The sequence below is a fragment of the Citrus sinensis genome, chromosome 1 (assembly GCF_022201045.2).
Source record: "Citrus sinensis cultivar Valencia sweet orange chromosome 1, DVS_A1.0, whole genome shotgun sequence".
NCBI classification, from domain to species: Eukaryota; Viridiplantae; Streptophyta; class Magnoliopsida; order Sapindales; family Rutaceae; genus Citrus; species Citrus sinensis.
The window spans coordinates 2,121,215-2,138,748 of NC_068556.1; the positions used below are offsets into that span (position 1 = coordinate 2,121,215).

Below are 17,534 nucleotides of genomic sequence, written 5' to 3' on the forward strand. Positions count from 1 at the left end.
GGATTTTTCACTTAGTCAATTGATATTCTAAATTTCTTTTAAATATTGTATTACAATATGATAGAATTGTGATACATGTTATCTAAGCTCAAGCACATTAAATTAGAAAAAAAATAAAAATTTTCAACTATTTTATTGTACAGCTTCTCACCCAAATGTTTTGCCACCAAACAATTAGGTCAAATAAATTTTTTAATCCCAATATTTACTAAAGATGAAACCAAGTTGGTAGACTTTGAATATTTTTTCAAACAACTTAAAAACATTTTTGATTTGCCAAATCAATATTTAAAAAATAAAAAATAAACCAATATATAAAAGAGTGCTTTCACGCTCCAAAATGCGAGTGAACAAAAATCGCTCCCACTGGGGAACCTTTTTCCGGTTGGGATAAAGCTTTAATCCCACGTATTAAAATTTAAAAACCATTTGTGTATTTAAAAAATAAAATTAATTAATTAATTACTCATCAGCAAATAAATATTTTTTTTCCTGTGTTTTCTTCTTCACAATTTAGAAACCCTAAAACACGAAACACGACGAAGACATTACAAATAATATTTCAAAGAGAAACACTCAAAGATCCATAACTGATTCTTTCTTCAATCAAGCCTCGTGCGATCAAAGTACAAAGGTCGGTAAAGGAGAAAATTAGGGTTTTGATTGCTGCACTTTTAATTTTGTTCACTTTTGATCTCACATTTATTTATTTACGTGTTTAATGATTTTTTTTTTTGAAAGATTGATGTTTTTAAGATCGCTAAAAAATATTTTTTGCTGCATTGTTAAGTTATTTGATGTTGTGACTGTGTGATCAACTTGGATTATTTATCTAATTTAGTTCGTTTTGATTTGGTTAATTGACTGATGCTCTCGAGATTCTTTTCGTCCGTTTTTTTTTTTGTTTATGATGAATATATTACAGATATTTGTGATAATATTGTCATCAAATAGAAAAAGTGGGAATTTTATTAAGATTGTTTTAGAAAGGAGAAATAGCTTTGGCAGATTGCCCTTTTCACTGCGATTTTTATTTTTAATAAAAAGGTCTCAATATTTTTTTTTGGGGGGAGAACTTTATTTAGTATGAAATATTAGGCTAAAGACATAAGCGGTTGTTATTAATTGTATTATGATTTAGTGGTTTGAATTAGCATATGTTAGATTGATGTCTTATAGAGAGTTTTTTTTGTTGGCTATTGCAGATATTGCAAGTCATCATGAGATTCAAGAAAGGGAGCCAAGTTGAGATTTTTAAAAGTGAGGTGCCTTCTGGTGCTTGGTGGTGTGCGGTAATTATATCAGGCAATGGGCACAATTACACTGCTGAATATGCTCGGTACTCAGGCAGGACTAATGAAACAGCTCAGGAGAGGGTGTCAAGGAAGGAGATTAGGCCCTGTCCTCCTCCTGTGCAGCGTGTGACAAGTTGGATGGCTGGCGACCTGGTGGAGGTGCTTGATGATTTTTCCTGGAAAATTGCTACAGTTTTGAAGGTTCTGGGTGGGGAGTGCTATTCAGTTAGGTTCCTTGGGTCTTCTAGGGAATTCCAAACCCACAAATCAAACATCAGGGTGCGACAATCTTGGCAGGATGATAAATGGGTTGTGATTGGAAAGGTAAACTTTGCCCCTTCGTTTATCACTTCATTTGTCTTACTCTTGTTTTTTCAATGTTTTTGTATTTGTCATTTCTTTGTTGGGGAAATTCTTTTGAAAATATTTTGATGGGCTCTTCTACAGTTATTTATTTGTCTTTTTTGATTGTTTCTATCTTTTGTTCGACGGATTTGAGTTCTCATCTTTGTCATTTATTGTGATTAGTTGGCCATGGAACTTCTAATATTACAATTATGTATACTTGAATGGTTGTTTTCTGGCTAAGTTCTAACCACTTGAGTGTTGTCTAGTCATCTCGACTTTGTCGTGCCCCTTCTTCCAATTTCACTGTCTTTGCTATAGTCATTTTTGCCTATAACTAATTGTCTGCTGGCTACAATTATTCACAGGGTTCAGGGTATTCAGATATTGTGAAGTCCAACAGGGTATCAACACCAAACTTTCCTAAGAAGATTAATACTACATCTGTGCAAGCTGGTGAAAACACTACTGATTTCCAGGAGTCGCATGCTGTCTCAGCTAGAACATTGAAAAGAGCCTCACCATTTGTTTCCTCTTCTGCTGAAGCATGTACTGGAAACATTCAGAAGAGGAGAGCAATTGAAAATGGCAGTGAGCGCCCACAAGTGATTTCAAGGAATCCATCCTCCTTACTTGAAAAGGTAGATGCTGTTGCTAACCCACGAGAAAGTCTGGGTGAAACATGCATGTATACTTCCTCTAACTATCAAACAAGTGGCTTTTATGAAACAGAGAGGAGAAAACCATATTGTGTTGTTGAGTGTTCTTATGGAAGGAGCTCAGAAGCTAGTGATTCTGATAGTGATATATGCTCTGTTGGTAGTTGTAGTATTATTAGTGACAGTACGAGTGATTTGTCTAGTCGTCTTTTAGCAGGTTGTTCTAAAGATGCAGATCCCCTTAATAGTGATGCTGAATCTTTTTCTTGCCGCGGAGATGAGGAAGAGAAAATGCCCCTTCCTCTAGGAGAGGATGTAGCAGCAAGAATCCATAGATTAGAGTTGCATGCTTATCGTTGTATTCTAGAGGCATTGTACGCTTCTGGTCCCTTGAGTTGGGAACAAGAAGCATTATTGACAAATCTCCGCATTACACTTCACATCACAAATGATGAACATTTGATGGAGCTAAGGAATTTAATATCTGGTACAAACCTTCACATTAGTGAATACTAAGTTTAGGGGTTCTACTTTTTGCCTTTTTGAAAACATAATCTTCTTTAATTGCCTATGGTGCCACATTATTTTGTAAGAATCAGCTTTAATTGTCAACTTTTGCAGCTTTATCAAGTTTGTTAATATTTGCAATTGCATAGACAGTGGAAAGTTGTAACTTGGAAATTGTGTATGAATAATCCTAATAAAAGTAGATATTTCCATTCTCACTATCATTGTTTATTTATTTTCCAGTACTCTTGTTGTAATTTCAAAATAAAGATCTTGAATATCTTTGCGACCTTAGACGGTTTAGTGGTGACCATGTTGTACTGAGTAACTGGCAGCTTCCAAGGACATGCTCTCTCTATGATCCCACTTTTATTTTTGGAACTGTTTGTAAATGTGATGGGAGGATGATTGTTGAATATATAATTATCGATTCATACTCCAATGGGTTTGCTTTGAATTGCCAATAGCAATGATTGTGTTTTTGATGTTCTGGATGTCAGGATGACTAGCAAATATCTTACTTTGTTTATATGTACGCATAAATATTGGATAGAGGTATCCCGTTTGCTACAGTGCCAGTCACATTGATTAAAGAAATGCTTCACAAAAATATGGGAGCTTTTTGGTTGCTTACTGGGTGTTTGTTTTGGGTATGAGGCTTTAACATTGATACCTATTGTATTGTCTTGGCTAATGAAATTCCCTATTCCTGCTTCCTTTCTTTCATTTGTATTATCCCAAAAGTTAAGGATATTAGTATTTGTTTATTAGATGCTGTTGGATCTAATTTATCAGATGGGTGGTTTTTCTTGATACCATGTGATAGCATTGGAATATTTCATTTTGGACATGTTATTGATCATCCCTGCGTTTTCCAGGGCCAATGTTGGAGGCATGCATGCCTTGCTTCCAAAGGTCTAAAGATGATGCTGGGGTTTACCTCCTTTCCCTTGGCATAATAAATGGGGCATTATCAGCATTCAATGCTCTCCAAATGAGACAGTTGATGTAAAGCCACTGCACACTGGTTTCATTATCTTCTTTTCTTTGATGATAATAGATAAAGTTCATTCCAGGTGTTTTGGGGTTATCAACAAGCCAAAGCAGAATCCTGCTATGGAAGGTCACTTATCTAACTTTAGATTGAACAATGCACCTATTGACACTTTTGGCTCACTGGCTTTTGTTTTCTTTCATTTCAATTTCAATTATAGCATGAAATATTTGTTTATTTTGTAATTCATTCTCTTGGGTTTAAGTGTGGGTGGGTTTAAAACCCATGTGTGTACGTGTGCATGGGTGTGTGTGTCTCTTCTCTCCCCAGTACCCTTGAATATTGCATTGTCTATGTAATATCTGTTGGACCTCTGTTTCCCCACCAAGATGTGTTAACAAAGATGACCTTTTCTTTGTTCAAAATATTAATACAGTTTTTGACACAGTTTCTGGTAAAATTGCTGAAAAAGCTACTGTCATGCTAGCTATAATAAAGCTATTGTCAGAATTTCAGCATGGGTATTACGACACTTTTTCATAGTGGACTCTGGTCTTTATAAAGATGTTAAACATGATCATTGCAGTGGTAGTAGAAGAGCTAAATATTTTTGGCTACATTGCTGTAACATTCTGCTTATAGTAGTCAGTCTAGTCTGACCTCTCTTGGGGACTTAATGCCTTCTAACATGATGACTATTTCAGTGTTTGTATCTGCTGGACACCAGATGGCAGGGGAAGACACAGAGAAAGTGATGAACAGCGTTGCATGAGTGAAGTGTGAAATCATAATCTGAAATGTGGGTTTCAGATTTGTTCAGAGTTTGATCTGAAATAAACAAAGTTTAATATCTTTATAAGTCATGTTGGATTGCACTGATTTTTGTTTTCCCCTTTTTGGCAGGTCCTTACTCCATCCACTGGATGAAGAGAAAGCAGCGGCATTTCAGAAGATGAGTTGAAATTTTGCAGTGAGATACAAGCTGTTGTGAATGTTATTTGAGCCATGTACCAGTTATGAACGTGAAGCCCAGTTGAAAGCTTATGAGATGAGCAACATTGCTTTGTTGTGTGGGCAGGCAACCCGAAAATACATGGCTGCAGTCAGAAGATTGCAGCTACATCGGAGATGTAATAAAGTAATTTGTTTGCGGCAAGTTTTTAACCACTATTCACACGCTGTATATACAAGATGTTGTAATCAAACATTGGAAGATTGATGCCCTCTACCGACGTTGTTGTCATCAGATATAGGATGTTTGTTAATACACTAAGAAGTTGTTAACAAATAATTATGGATTTCTGTTATCTCAAGCTCCTGAAAGGATTGAATTAAATATCATTTTTGGTTATGGTGTTTTGTACCTCAAACTTCAAGCGCAACGGAGTGAAATATGAATACATACATTCTATATATATATATATATATGTGTGTATATGATTGCTTCTTGATAATTTGTTGGCCATTTCAAACATTAGCAGTATCTGAGAAGCTGTTTTGAGCAAAAATTGAAGATTCAATTCTGACAAATGAAATTTTCTTCTGCGGGTAATTTATGTAACTTTTGCAAAGCATGCTAAGATTTCTATGCATGACAATTGGGAGTTACTGACTTCCCTTTCATCATCATATACAAAATAGGGGCAGTTCATGGCTAACATAATAAGTTGTTCACTCAATGCCTGTGCCTGTGGGCAATACATGAGTACATGTGGCTGTCAAAAAACCATAAGCAAGCATCTAGTCCTTGAGATCTTTGCGCGACAATGATAATGCTTGAATTAAGAATTCTTCAAAGTAAATAACCATTATCAAGTCCGAGGATTGCTGCATCTCTTATGTTTTGTTTTATCACGTTGCAGGCAGAATAACAGTACTAAATAATTTAAGATGCACTGGCACCTTTGGAAGAACAACTAAAGATTGACAGTGACAAGGCCGCCTTTGCTATGACAACAGTTAAACCAGTTGCAATTTGAAACATTAAAACCCCAGAAACCCAAGAACTGTGCTGAGCCACTTTGAGTTCATCTCAATCTCAGAAACCACCGTCTCAGTTTAGTGAACCCACTCCGACTTGCCTATCTGGCGTCAGTTTGTAACCGTCACGTCGTACGGGATTTGCGACCCAGATCTTTAGCGAGCTGTCCGTAATATTCTCACACAATCTAAGAGATTGTTTGTTAAATGTCTGAAGTCTAAAATTTTATTAATTTCAGACATTTTTTAAAAATAAGCTTGTTTGTTTTTTGGAACTTATATTTAATTTTCAGACATTTACATCTAAATAGAAAAAGTAAACTTTTGTGATTTTTATCTGAATGAAAAAAGATTTGAATGACATGTAAATATTATATTCTAAAAATATCTCTGTAAAATAACTTATTTCCTAAATTATAAAATTCAATCCTCTTTTTTGTTTTAATTTACAAGGATATAAACGTCAAATAATCAAATTTAAGATTTTTTTTATTGTAAAAACAAACAAGCTGCCACTTATATTGAGATATTTAAAAAAGAAAAATAAACATGTCATTTATATTTTCGTATTCAGACCCATTCAGACTTTAGAAAAAGTTAAACTCATTTATATTTCAGACAAAAAAATAAACACTACCTAGGACTTGTCGTTTTTTTGAAAAAAAAAAATTGCAAAATCTTTTTAAACACCCAAAAGCATACTAGCTAGCCACTCCCATTTTACACAACACATTCAATTTTATTTTCCATTAAAAATCGTCGGACAGAAATTAAGTGGTTCATGTATTTCGATGGTCATGAAGTTTTAAATCATATGTTCTTACGAAGAAGTTCAACATTGAATGTTAAAGTTAGTTTCTCCCCAACACAAACACATATGTGATGGTGTTCTTCGTATATTTATGTGGTTTATCAAGTGTAGCGTCAACCATTCACAAGAGTAACTCCTACAATAAATAACTGGGCAAAACTATGGTACCACAGTTGTATGATACCACAACTGGATCCAACCATTGGATCTAACCTACAGTTATCACCAAAACTGGATCTAATGACTGGATCCAGCTGTGGTACCACACAACTGTGGCACCATAATTTAATTGGACCCTAAATAACTTCTTTAACATTAATGGATATTAATTCTCTTTTGTACTAATGTGAGTGCAATTTTAATCTTAAACCTCTTGTACCACCGCTAAAATACTTTAGCACTCACTAGTGTTGTATATTTTTGAAATACATCACTTGGGTCATTCTAAATTTGAATTTGTTTCATTTTAATCTTTAATTGAATTTAAATTCCACCATTAAAAAAGTTAGTAGAAACATTAACATATATACAAGATGACAATTATACCCCTATATATCACCTAAGTCGTTTAAAGTCCAGTATAACCCATATTTATTATTTATTATTTTAGCATGTTAAATTTCTAAGGATAAATATTCTTTTAGTTCTCAAAGTTTGAGTTAATTACCAAACTTTTCCTGTATTTTCAATATCAATCCAAAAGATCACAAAAAAAATATATATTCAGTTTACAAAATCTAATCCAATTGTAAATTTCCCAAGTGAATCAAAGATTAAATAACAACTAAAATCGAATACTAAATTTTCTTGTCCTTTGAATTTTTTTTTTTTACTACATGAGACTATTGCTCAAGATACAACGTATTACATAATACTATAATTGGTATTTACAGTCACATAATAACTGTGATTAGTTTACATTAACTCTTATATTGCACAACCCAAATTTTAACTCTCTCTAATATTCGAAAGACTTCAACTTTCATTTAAAAGATGAGAAAATAAATTTAAATTAAACCCCTACAATAGTTCTGTAGGCGAACCACTTCCCTCACACTTGTGAGAGAGTGGCTCTAGCCACTGGGTTAAGGCCTAATGATTTTTACCCTTGAAGTTGAAGTGTTAATCATTCACTTTCTCAATGTTGATATATAGATCTCGTACGTTATCAAATTCTTCTCGAGACGGCGTACATTTTAGTTCCAACTAAAAATGTTCACCCATGCACATGCAGCTTTTGATTATGTAATAAGATATTTATGTGGGGGTTCGAACCACTTCCCTCACACTTGTGAGACAGTGGCTCTAGCCACTGGGTTAAGGCCTAGTGATTTTTGCCCTTGAAGTGTTAATTATTCACTTTCTCAATGTAGATATATAGATCTTGTATGTTATCAAATTCTTCCCGAGACGGCGTACATTTTAGTTCCAACTAAAAATGCCCACCCATGCACATGCAGTTTTTGATTATGTAATAAGATATTTATGTGCGAGGAATAGAAGAATTATTTACAAAAACTAATTTAGTTGCTCATTTTTTGTGAAGCTATTTCTTAATTATCATATCCATAGTCGTATTTGAAATCTTCTTTAAATATTTGTACTTCTCTATATTTGCAATTCCTTTATTAATTGTATATTACCGTTGCCTATAATTTACCTATAACATGTTACGTTACGCATCCTAATTACTAATTGATTGCTAAAAGCGTAGTGTATGTAAATTACCATTGGCCATTGCTTATATACACATTGCCTAATAAAGTCATAGAGTTGCTGCGGCCATTGAACTTAATAGAGGAAGAAAGAACAGATCAATTCACTCACAATTAACGGACATGCATCTTGGTAATTAATGAAATTGATGAAGATTTTCGAACTACAAATACGCCGCTGGATAAAAGGGGTTGTGCTCCAAGTGAAACATGTTGTAATCTTGCATGTCAAGATTCTGAGTTTCTAGTTGCAGCTAGCATTTTCATTTCTTTTAAAGTAATAAGTTGATGTTTGTATTAATTAATTGCTGTAAAAAAATTACAATTTATCTACCCGCAGAATATTCTGACCGTCAATTATTCTTCTTGGAAATTGGAAAAGATATATTGTAATCCTCATTCGCACGCACTTAATTACCATGACGTCTCAAACACAAATTTCTCTCGATCAGATCAAAGAAATAATGCCGAAATTCAATTCGAGATTAAGAAGAAAATATACAAGCAGTCGTGACTTGGTTAATTCGATCAATGGAAAAATTAATGTGACCAACTTGAAAATAAATAAAAAAATGTCTAAAGTGGAAAATAATCATTCTCTGCTTGTCTGCTCCACAGATAATAAGCAGCATAAATCCACCGCGGATGCACGAGAAAGTTGTTATGTTGCTCGGCTAACCGACGGCCCTCTGTTGCTTGCCGCGTTGAGACCACATGGGTCACCGACGAGTCGTGTACATCCGTGCATGCAGCACCCAACTCCTCAGCCCTCCGCCTTAGTAATGGAAATTCCTGAGGACCGACATCGCCCATATTAAAGAACAATGTACAGCCTGCAAGAATCTGCCTCCGAATTTTCGCCAGGAAACTCCTAACATCTCCCCAAACAAGATTCTCCGGATTCTCAAAAAACAACTCGTGAACTCTTTTCAGGACTCGAAGCACATTCACAAGTGCCCCATTCAACTCACTCTCATCACTCTTCCTCTCGGAATAGGATTTCTGATCATTATTCTTACTCTTTCTGATTCTCTCTTTAAAGTAATTATACTTCCCCACCAGTATGAGGTTCTCCTTGTGATCCTTCCAAACCTCCGCCGTATCATCAACTATAACAACACCCCGTTCTTGCCCTAGAACCAAATCAAGATTCTTCTTTCCCGTATCTTTAAAGTCTTCGCACGTGATCAATCTTGAGCTGATGTAGTACTCACACTTGGGGTCAAGCAGTTTAGCAATCATCTCAGCGTAGTGTCGGTTCCCCATGGTACATATGTAAATATCGTACATCTTGCACGCTTCCTTGAGAAAACTCCGAATGTAAGGCCTTAACTTGACCAGTAATAACCCACCATCCATCATAAACAGGCCGCCGCCGTCTGATGCAGAACTTTCTCGTTTCATCAAATAGTCACGATCATCAGGAGCTAACATGTCCAAGTCTGTTGCATGCAGCAAGGTATGATCTAAATCCAGAACTAACTGGAGTTTCCTCTGCCCAAACACAATCTCTGAGTTCATTCTTTTCAAACGTGTAACTTCATCTTTGCCGAACTCTAAACCCTCGAGCATGTAATTAAATGATAAGCCGTATCCCTCGCCTACAGTTTGTGCACAAGATAAGCACACTCCATTGAATGTTTGGGGGTGCGAACAAGATTCCTTGAAATGCGAGAAACAAGGTGCCAATTGTTCATGAGGATGAGGAGCTGAAGAAGAAGAAGAGGACAGAGCATGCATGCTGAGATAGTGAGATTAATTTGGTAAGTGCAATGCAATTAACGAATGGCAAGTACACGAAATACTCGTACGTATATATAGGGCCGGGTACGTTTCCTTTAAAGGTTAGGATTTCCTTTTTCGTAGGGTTAGTTAACAACTTCGATCCATTATTGCATAAAGAAATTAAATATTACCCAAAACAAAAGGGAAAAATGATTTCCCATTAGTTAATTTACAATTTCGACCCATTACGGCATAAAGAAATTAAATGTTACCTAAAACAAAAAGGAAAATTTAGAAAAAGAGATACTACATGCAAATACTGAATGAGTTTGAATCTTAAATAATAATGTGTCATCATTTGATAGGTATAACAATAATTTTTCATAAGGATAGAAAATAAATCAACTAACAGTCACGCATGTTTATTTAAGTCCAAATTATTGAATAAAGATAAATTAAAAAAAATTGCAATGATTAATTTTTGTGATGAAATTATGTTTTATTTTTTTAATTTCTTCATTAAATTCTTAGTGTACGTTATTTTATCTATACATTGGAGCACAATGGGGCAAATTTATTATTTATAAATAAATTTAGAGAAAATTTGTTTGAGAATAATCTTATGAAAAAAATTAAATTAAGGTATTAGATTTAAAATTTTGTTAAATTTAAAAAAGCAAAAGAAAAAAATTACACATTTTTCATTGAAGGTTCAACGTTAGGAGAATAATGAAGTTTTTTTGAGAATACTAGTGAGTAAGTTGTAAAAGTCGATTTTTTTAGGAAGTGGTAATCTTCCTAAAGACAAACGTCATTAATTTGCGAACTGCAATCTTCAATATTTTGTGTGAACTCAGCACTTTCGAACACATTAAAGTGTTTTTCAATGCTTTAAACTCGTTAAAAACTCATTTAATTAACTTTCTCTTAAAAATGTGACTTAAGTTTTCATTCTTTAGATCAACTCAATCCAATTATAGGTGACTATTGATATAAATGATACTTTTTTAACTTTAAATATTAAATTACATTTTTAAGTAAAGAATTTAAATGTTAAACAAAAAAATAGTTAAAATTTTGCTTCACAAATTCCTTTATTTAATCATATATTGTAACTTTCATTTTGTCAAACAAAAAACTTGTGAGAGGCATTGTCAGTCATATAAATTTTACTTTTTAATGTCCTTACCCATTTTAAATATAACATTAAAAAGAAAATAAAACTTTTTTATAAGTTAAAAAAAAGTTTTAATAGGATTTTTTTTCTAAGATCAATGCTTGTTCTCACTAGATCCACGTCAAATCCAATTAAAGCAAATAAAATTTATATTCAAGGGGAGATTGAGCTAGTAAAGGTTGAAATGTGTTTTTCTGGTGTTTGAGGCAGGAGGTATAACTGAGATGATCTGGAAGATGAATCGAGGCGATTTTAGTGGAGAACTAATATGGAGAGATCAGTGGAGCTCGTGAGAGTTAATTTCGAGAGTTGACATAATTAGGAGCTTAACAAAGCTCAGGGGGTAGGTTTGGTGAACTTATGGTGTGTTTACTTATGGGTTTGAGAAATGAGAATGAAACCTATGTTTACTTGGCAAAATGTAATTTGGGAATGAGAATAAAATGTGTGGGTCACACACAATTTGGGAATAAGGAATGAGAATCCCATTCCTATGGGAGAGGTTGGGAATGAAAACGTGGGAATGGGAATGAAAAATAAATTTATTTTTTTATCCTTCTAATTTTTTCATATTTCCTAAATTACCCTTGTTCAAATCACAAATAATTTATTATTTTAAATGTCATTCATAATAATAATAATAATAATAATAATTATTATTATATTAAATTTTATTAACTTTATTATTTTAGTTATTATTAATTATTATTATTTTCATTAATATTATCATTATTAACAATAAAAATAATGACAAAAATAATAATTATTAATTTATCATTATTAAAAATATTATCCTTCTTGTTGTTATTATTATTATTATTAATTTTATTTTTATTATTATTAAATTTTATTAACTTTATTATTTTAGTTATTATTAATTATTATTATTATTATTTTCATTAAAATTATCATTATTAACAATAAAAATAATGATTAAAATAATAATTAATAAAAATAATTAATTTATCATTATTAAAAATATTATCCTTCTTGTTGTTATTATTATTATTAATTTTATTACTGTTAATAAATTTTATTAAATGTTAATAATGATAATATTAATAAAAATAATAATAACAATAATTAATAATAACTAAAATAATAAAGTTAATAAAATTTAATTTTAACAATAATAATAATGATAAGCGTTAATAATGATAATATTAATAAAAATAGTAATAACAATAATAAATAATAAATAATAAAAATAATAAATTTAATAATAATAAATATTAATAATGATAATATTAATAAAAATAATATTAACAATAATTAATAGTAACTAAAATAATAAAGTTAATAAAACTAATAATAATAATAAATGTTAATAATGATAATATTAATAAAAATAATAATAACAAAAATAATAATGATAATATTGTTAATAATCATAAATTAATTATTTTTATTAATTATTAATACTATAGGTATTTTGGTAAATTGATTCTCATTCTCATTTATTTTGCCAAGTAAATATTGAAATTTCATTCTCATTCCCAGTCCATTCCCATTCCACCTCATTCTCATTTCTATGAAGTAAACGCACCATTAAGGATAAAAGTAGAAAGCTTATCTAGGGAGCTTAGTAAAGCTCGTTGGATAACTCGTGTGAATATATGAAATATGATTTGGGCATCAAAACTATTATAATAAGTAGGAAATAAGAATAAATAATAAATAACACACAAGTTTTGATGTGGTTTAGCCCTTTAGCCTGCATCCATGGGAATAGCTCATCTCTTATCCACTATATAAATGAAATATTAAATGATTTGCTTTACAACATTAACAAAACCTCATTAAAGGTTATTTATGGTGAATAATAATGCGAGAGAGATATGTGTCTTATAAAGATTATGGAGTTTCTTTAGATAAGAATAAGGGAAAAGCTTCTTTGAGAGATGAGATAATCAAAATCTTCCACATTGATCTAAAAATGGAGGAAGAAAAAGATGAGATAGCTTTTTAAAAATCTTGAAAAAAAAAGGGGTAAGCTTGAATAGAGTAAAAGGAGAAAGAGAGAGAGAGAGAGAGAGATTTCTTTCAAAATTAAATACGTGAAGCTTATATAGGAGCATTATTGACATATTTTTGGTATTTTTGGACAATTAACAAATTTTCATTAGTTTGTCCTCCACAAGTGAGGCTATTTTAGTACTTTTGCCTTTTATCCTTTGATGGTGACATCCATGAGCTTGGGAGGCAGGAAAACCTTCAACCACCTTTTTGTATCCATTATTGGATCCATGGCAGTCTCTCAGCCTTAATCCTGCTGTCTTTTAGAGATAGCAAAGGACAGCTGACGTGACTTTCTCTCATTACTTATTAAAGAATCTTCACTCTTATTGGCTCCTTATTTTTAGCCAAAGGAAAATATTTGTGTTCTCTCGCATCATGGCATGCACGATCTGCATGTTTGGCTCTAATCAACAAAATTTGGGTTCCGATATCACCCCTTAATGCTAGGCATATTTACCGACACTGTGATTTTCCTCAAGGAGCTCATCTCTTGACTTTTGAGAGCTATATTGTCATTTGGTCAAATGAGTTGACCTCACTTGACTAACTTTCTTTGCCACATGTCATTAACTCATTAGTTCACGTTAGCATCCAAATTTTCCTCAAACAAAATATATTCAGAATATCCTTTTTGCAACTTTTCTTTTTATTCTCTCAATTTATATTTTGCTTAACAAAGACTCAAAATTTTCTTATTTTGAAACTTTATATATACAATATCTTTGAATATATTTGAGGAGCGAGCTGACTTTACTTGATTAACTTTTTTTGCTAAGTTTCATCAAGTCATTAGTTCATGTCGACATCCAAAATTTCCTCCAAACAACAAGTATTCATAATATCCTTCTCGCCACTTTTCTTTTTCATTATCTTAATTCATATTTTGTTTAAGACTCAAATTTTCTTAATTTGAAAATTAATATATACAATAACTTTGAAATATTGGAGGAGACTAATAGACCCACAATTCTTTTTTGTTTTTTTTTTCTTAAACAAGAATAGACCCACTGAATTAAATAATTGGCAAAAAGGCACAATATTTGATAAGTAATGGGAAGCAATCATGTAATCATGTAAAACATTCTTAGTGAAAAATCCAAAAAAAAAGTATCTCGGTTTGAGCCTAAATACATCGGAAATATAATTAAGTTAAATTAAGAGTAGTTAAATAGAATTATGAATGGAATAAGGATACAATTTCGTTGGATATAGATTCGTAATTGGCTGCGGTGTCAGTTTTTTATTTCTGAAAATAAGAAATAATATTTTTCTAAATTATAAACCCCCCCCCCCCCCCCCCCCCCCCCCCCCCACCCAAAAAAAAATGCCACATTGATCGCGCTAATCACATTTGGCATTAATTAGACGCCCATGTGTGAAAAAAAAAACGCATGCCCAATTTCAAATATAACAGTGTGAAATGTATGTTAACTAAGAGGTTGTTCGTTAAACATTTGAATAAAATTTCAGACATTTTTTAAAATATATTTGTTTGTTTTTTAGAATTTATGTCTGATTTTAAGACATCTGAATAGAAAAAGTAAACTTTTGTGACTTTTATCTGAATGAAAAAAGGTCTGAATGATAAATAAATATTATATTCTAAAAATATCTCTATAAAATAACTTATTTCCTAAACTATAAAATCTAATTCTCTTTTTTGTTTAAATTTAAAAGGACATAAATGTCAAAGAACCAAATTTAAGATATTTTTTATTGTAAAAACAAACAAGATGCCACTTATATTCAGATATTTAAAAAAGAAAAATAAACATGTCATTTAGATTTTCGTATTCAGACCTATTCAGACTTTAAAAAAATTATGACCCATTTAAATTTCAGACAACAAAACAAACGTTACCTAAGTCATCAGTATTTTGAACATTTAGATTCAGCGCAAATTGGATGATCGAGATTGCAATTATTTTCACATATTTAAAGCCCAATTAATGCGCTAAATTAGCAATCCACCTTACACAAATAAAATTCAAGAAAATTTGTAAGTTTTAGGGAGATGATTTTTAGCTCTCTTTTTTTAATTTTAATTTTAAATAGAATTTTAGTTGTGAGTTTATGTTTAAAGTTTTACACCAAGTTCATAAGTTGAGGTCTTGCGTTTGAAGTTTGTTAAATTTGATAAGAAACTATCACACATATTAATTTTAATTTGATACTATTTAATTTTAGATTGCCGATCTCTTGATAAGATTTTTATGCTTACCCATGCGGGAAAAAAGTTTGGTTTGCGTCGGTTCAGTTCGGATTATGGGTGCTATTCAATTGAAATAATAAAATCTCTTGTATTTTTTTTTTTTTTGAAAGAAAATCTCTTGTATTAAAAGTTTTAGAGTTTAATCTCTAGTCAGCTAGGTAAGGAAAGTATTAAGTTACCGGTAAAGTAAATTAAAAAAAAAAAAAAAGCGGAGAGAGAAATTCTGTTGACGGAAGTTAAAATTTGGCGGATGTCATTTCGGAAGCGCCCAATCCATAGATATTAATTGCCGTATTGTTTTTTCATTACATTTATTATCATCTAAAAGTGTGAATTCGTGATTCTTCATCCTACGTAGTACGTATAAAAAAACTCATGGATTGAATGGTTGAAATTGGCCAAATTATGGGCCCCAATAAGCTAACGATTTAGTATTTAATATTTTATCAACATTAGCACTTTGGTCTTTAGCTTAGCCACAGAAAGACGCTTAAAATCTAATTCTGCTGCGATATTTGTCACTTGATCGTGATGGCAGATTCCTCAATGTGTAACGCCAAGAATAAACTTGAAGGCAAGGTGGCCATAATCACCGGCGGCGCAAGCGGCATCGGAGAAACCACGGCGCGTCTTTTCGCTGATCACGGTGCCCGTATGATCGTTATTGCTGACATTCAAGATGAATTAGGCCGACAAGTAGCCACATCAATTGGTGTCGGTAAGTGTCACTATGTGCACTGTGATGTTACCAATGAATGTCAAGTCAAAGCATTGGTTGACTCAACGGTCCAAAATTACGGGCAGCTAGATATCATGTTTAGCAATGCTGGGATTCTGAGTAGTTCTGATCAGACCGTACTTGATCTCGACTTTTCAGCCTTCGACAGATTGTTTGCAATCAACGTACGTGGAATGGCCGCGTGTGTGAAACACGCGGCGCGCGTTATGGTGGAGGGCGGCGTACGAGGCAGTATTGTGTGTACAGCCAGCGTGGCGGGTTCTTGCGGGGGCAAAAGGAGGACTGATTATCACATGTCGAAGCATGCGGTGATTGGGTTGGTTCGATCGGCGAGCGTGCAGCTGGGGGTGCATGGGATTAGAGTGAACTGCGTTTCACCGCACGGGCTGGCCACGCCATTGACTTGCCACGCTTATGGGATGCCCGCGGACGAGGTTGAGAAGCTGTTTGAGCCACAGACGCCGTTGGAAGGAGCTGTGTTGAGAGCCGGACACGTGGCGGATGCTGTGTTGTTTCTTGCATGCAGGGACTCTGAGTTTGTCACCGGGCACGACCTCGTTGTTGATGGCGGGTTTCTGATTCGATGATTAAATTAATCAGAGGCGTACTGGAATTCACCTTTACCGGTGGATGGTTTCAATAAATCTCCTGATTTGTGCTTGTTCAATTTATCATGTCTATGCGAATATTTAATATTATGTGAGCAGAAGCCCTACGGCAAAGCAACCTATATTTTACTCCCGTCACATTGAGACATCAGACACTGACACAATTGACTTATCGTGTGATAGTAACGTACGCCTGTCTTAGCTATTGGACCATCCATCATTCTGGGTCAAGTAGCTATAGACCAAGCCCAAAAATTTCAAGCTTATTCGGATAAGCCGATAAGGTACCACCGTGCGTTCATTGTCGTGCATCACAGGGGTGAAAAAATTGAACCGAATCTGGGGACATAATGATAATATCCGTTTGTCGTCACCTAAACGCTTTAATAATATACAGGCGGCTCCTGCTCACGGTTCTGAAGGAAGTAAAAGCAACAGATTAACAAGCGCACAGTCGATTTTAAATGAAGTAGGGAGGCGTACCGGAACCTGGTAGGGAGATTGGGATGAGAACATATTCCCTAATGGCAAAACTAGGAATGAATTTTCTAGGCATTTTTGAATAGTGAATACACATCCCTAATACTTGATCAAAACTCAGCCAAGCTCTTCAGTACACCTCATTAGTTGCAGGGTCAAAAAATAAAGTTCCAAACATGTGTGGTCATGAGATGATGTCATTTGGAAGTCGGAAGAACCATTTAAATTTGTAATCTGGAGCAGTCACATTCATTTACAACAAATTGTA

At 33.2% G+C, this 17,534-nt stretch overlaps 3 protein-coding genes across 5 annotated transcripts; 2 read left to right on the top strand and 1 right to left on the bottom strand.

Moving 5' to 3' along the window:
* Positions 1-426: 426 nt before the first annotated feature.
* On the top strand, positions 427-5,151 carry LOC102609023 (uncharacterized). 2 transcript variants are annotated; one of them, XM_006483252.4, is made up of 6 exons: positions 427-634; positions 1,206-1,619; positions 2,009-2,786; positions 3,685-3,814; positions 4,505-4,599; positions 4,704-5,151. In XM_006483252.4, exons 2-5 carry the CDS (start codon positions 1,221-1,223, stop codon positions 4,581-4,583), a joined length of 1,386 nt encoding a protein of 461 aa, XP_006483315.2. In that variant the 5' UTR covers positions 427-634; positions 1,206-1,220; the 3' UTR covers positions 4,584-4,599; positions 4,704-5,151. The 2 variants fall into 2 exon arrangements, 1 of the variants encoding a protein (XP_006483315.2); XR_371136.4 differs by having other exon boundaries at positions 428-634; positions 3,685-3,929.
* A 3,731-nt stretch (positions 5,152-8,882) lies between these two features.
* Positions 8,883-10,046, bottom strand: LOC107177617 (RNA polymerase II C-terminal domain phosphatase-like 4). Its single transcript, XM_015531680.2, has one exon. It carries the CDS (start codon positions 10,044-10,046, stop codon positions 8,883-8,885), a length of 1,164 nt encoding a protein of 387 aa, XP_015387166.2.
* Positions 10,047-15,748: 5,702 nt separating this feature from the next.
* Positions 15,749-16,924, top strand: LOC102608734 ((-)-isopiperitenol/(-)-carveol dehydrogenase, mitochondrial). 2 transcript variants are annotated; one of them, XM_006483251.4, is made up of 2 exons: positions 15,749-16,157; positions 16,317-16,924. In XM_006483251.4, the coding sequence occupies exons 1-2, from the start codon at positions 15,971-15,973 to the stop codon at positions 16,763-16,765; spliced, it is 636 nt and encodes a 211-aa protein (XP_006483314.2). In that variant the 5' UTR covers positions 15,749-15,970; the 3' UTR covers positions 16,766-16,924. The 2 variants fall into 2 exon arrangements, with proteins under 2 accessions (XP_006483314.2, XP_015387240.2); XM_015531754.3 differs by having other exon boundaries at positions 15,752-16,924.
* Positions 16,925-17,534: the final 610 nt, after the last annotated feature.

Bases quoted from the DNA above. Each gene is read 5' to 3' on its own strand.
- LOC102609023 (XM_006483252.4), top strand. From the start codon at position 1,221: ATGAGATTCAAGAAAGGGAGCCAAGTTGAGATTTTTAAAAGTGAGGTG. The intron at 2,787-3,684 runs GTACAAACCTTC...TGCGTTTTCCAG, and splicing joins GCTAAGGAATTTAATATCTG to GGCCAATGTTGGAGGCATGC. The intron at 3,815-4,504 runs GTAAAGCCACTG...TGACTATTTCAG, and splicing joins CTCCAAATGAGACAGTTGAT to TGTTTGTATCTGCTGGACAC.
- LOC107177617 (XM_015531680.2), bottom strand. From the start codon at position 10,046: ATGCATGCTCTGTCCTCTTCTTCTTCTTCAGCTCCTCATCCTCATGAA.
- LOC102608734 (XM_015531754.3), top strand. From the start codon at position 15,971: ATGGCAGATTCCTCAATGTGTAACGCCAAGAATAAACTTGAAGGCAAG.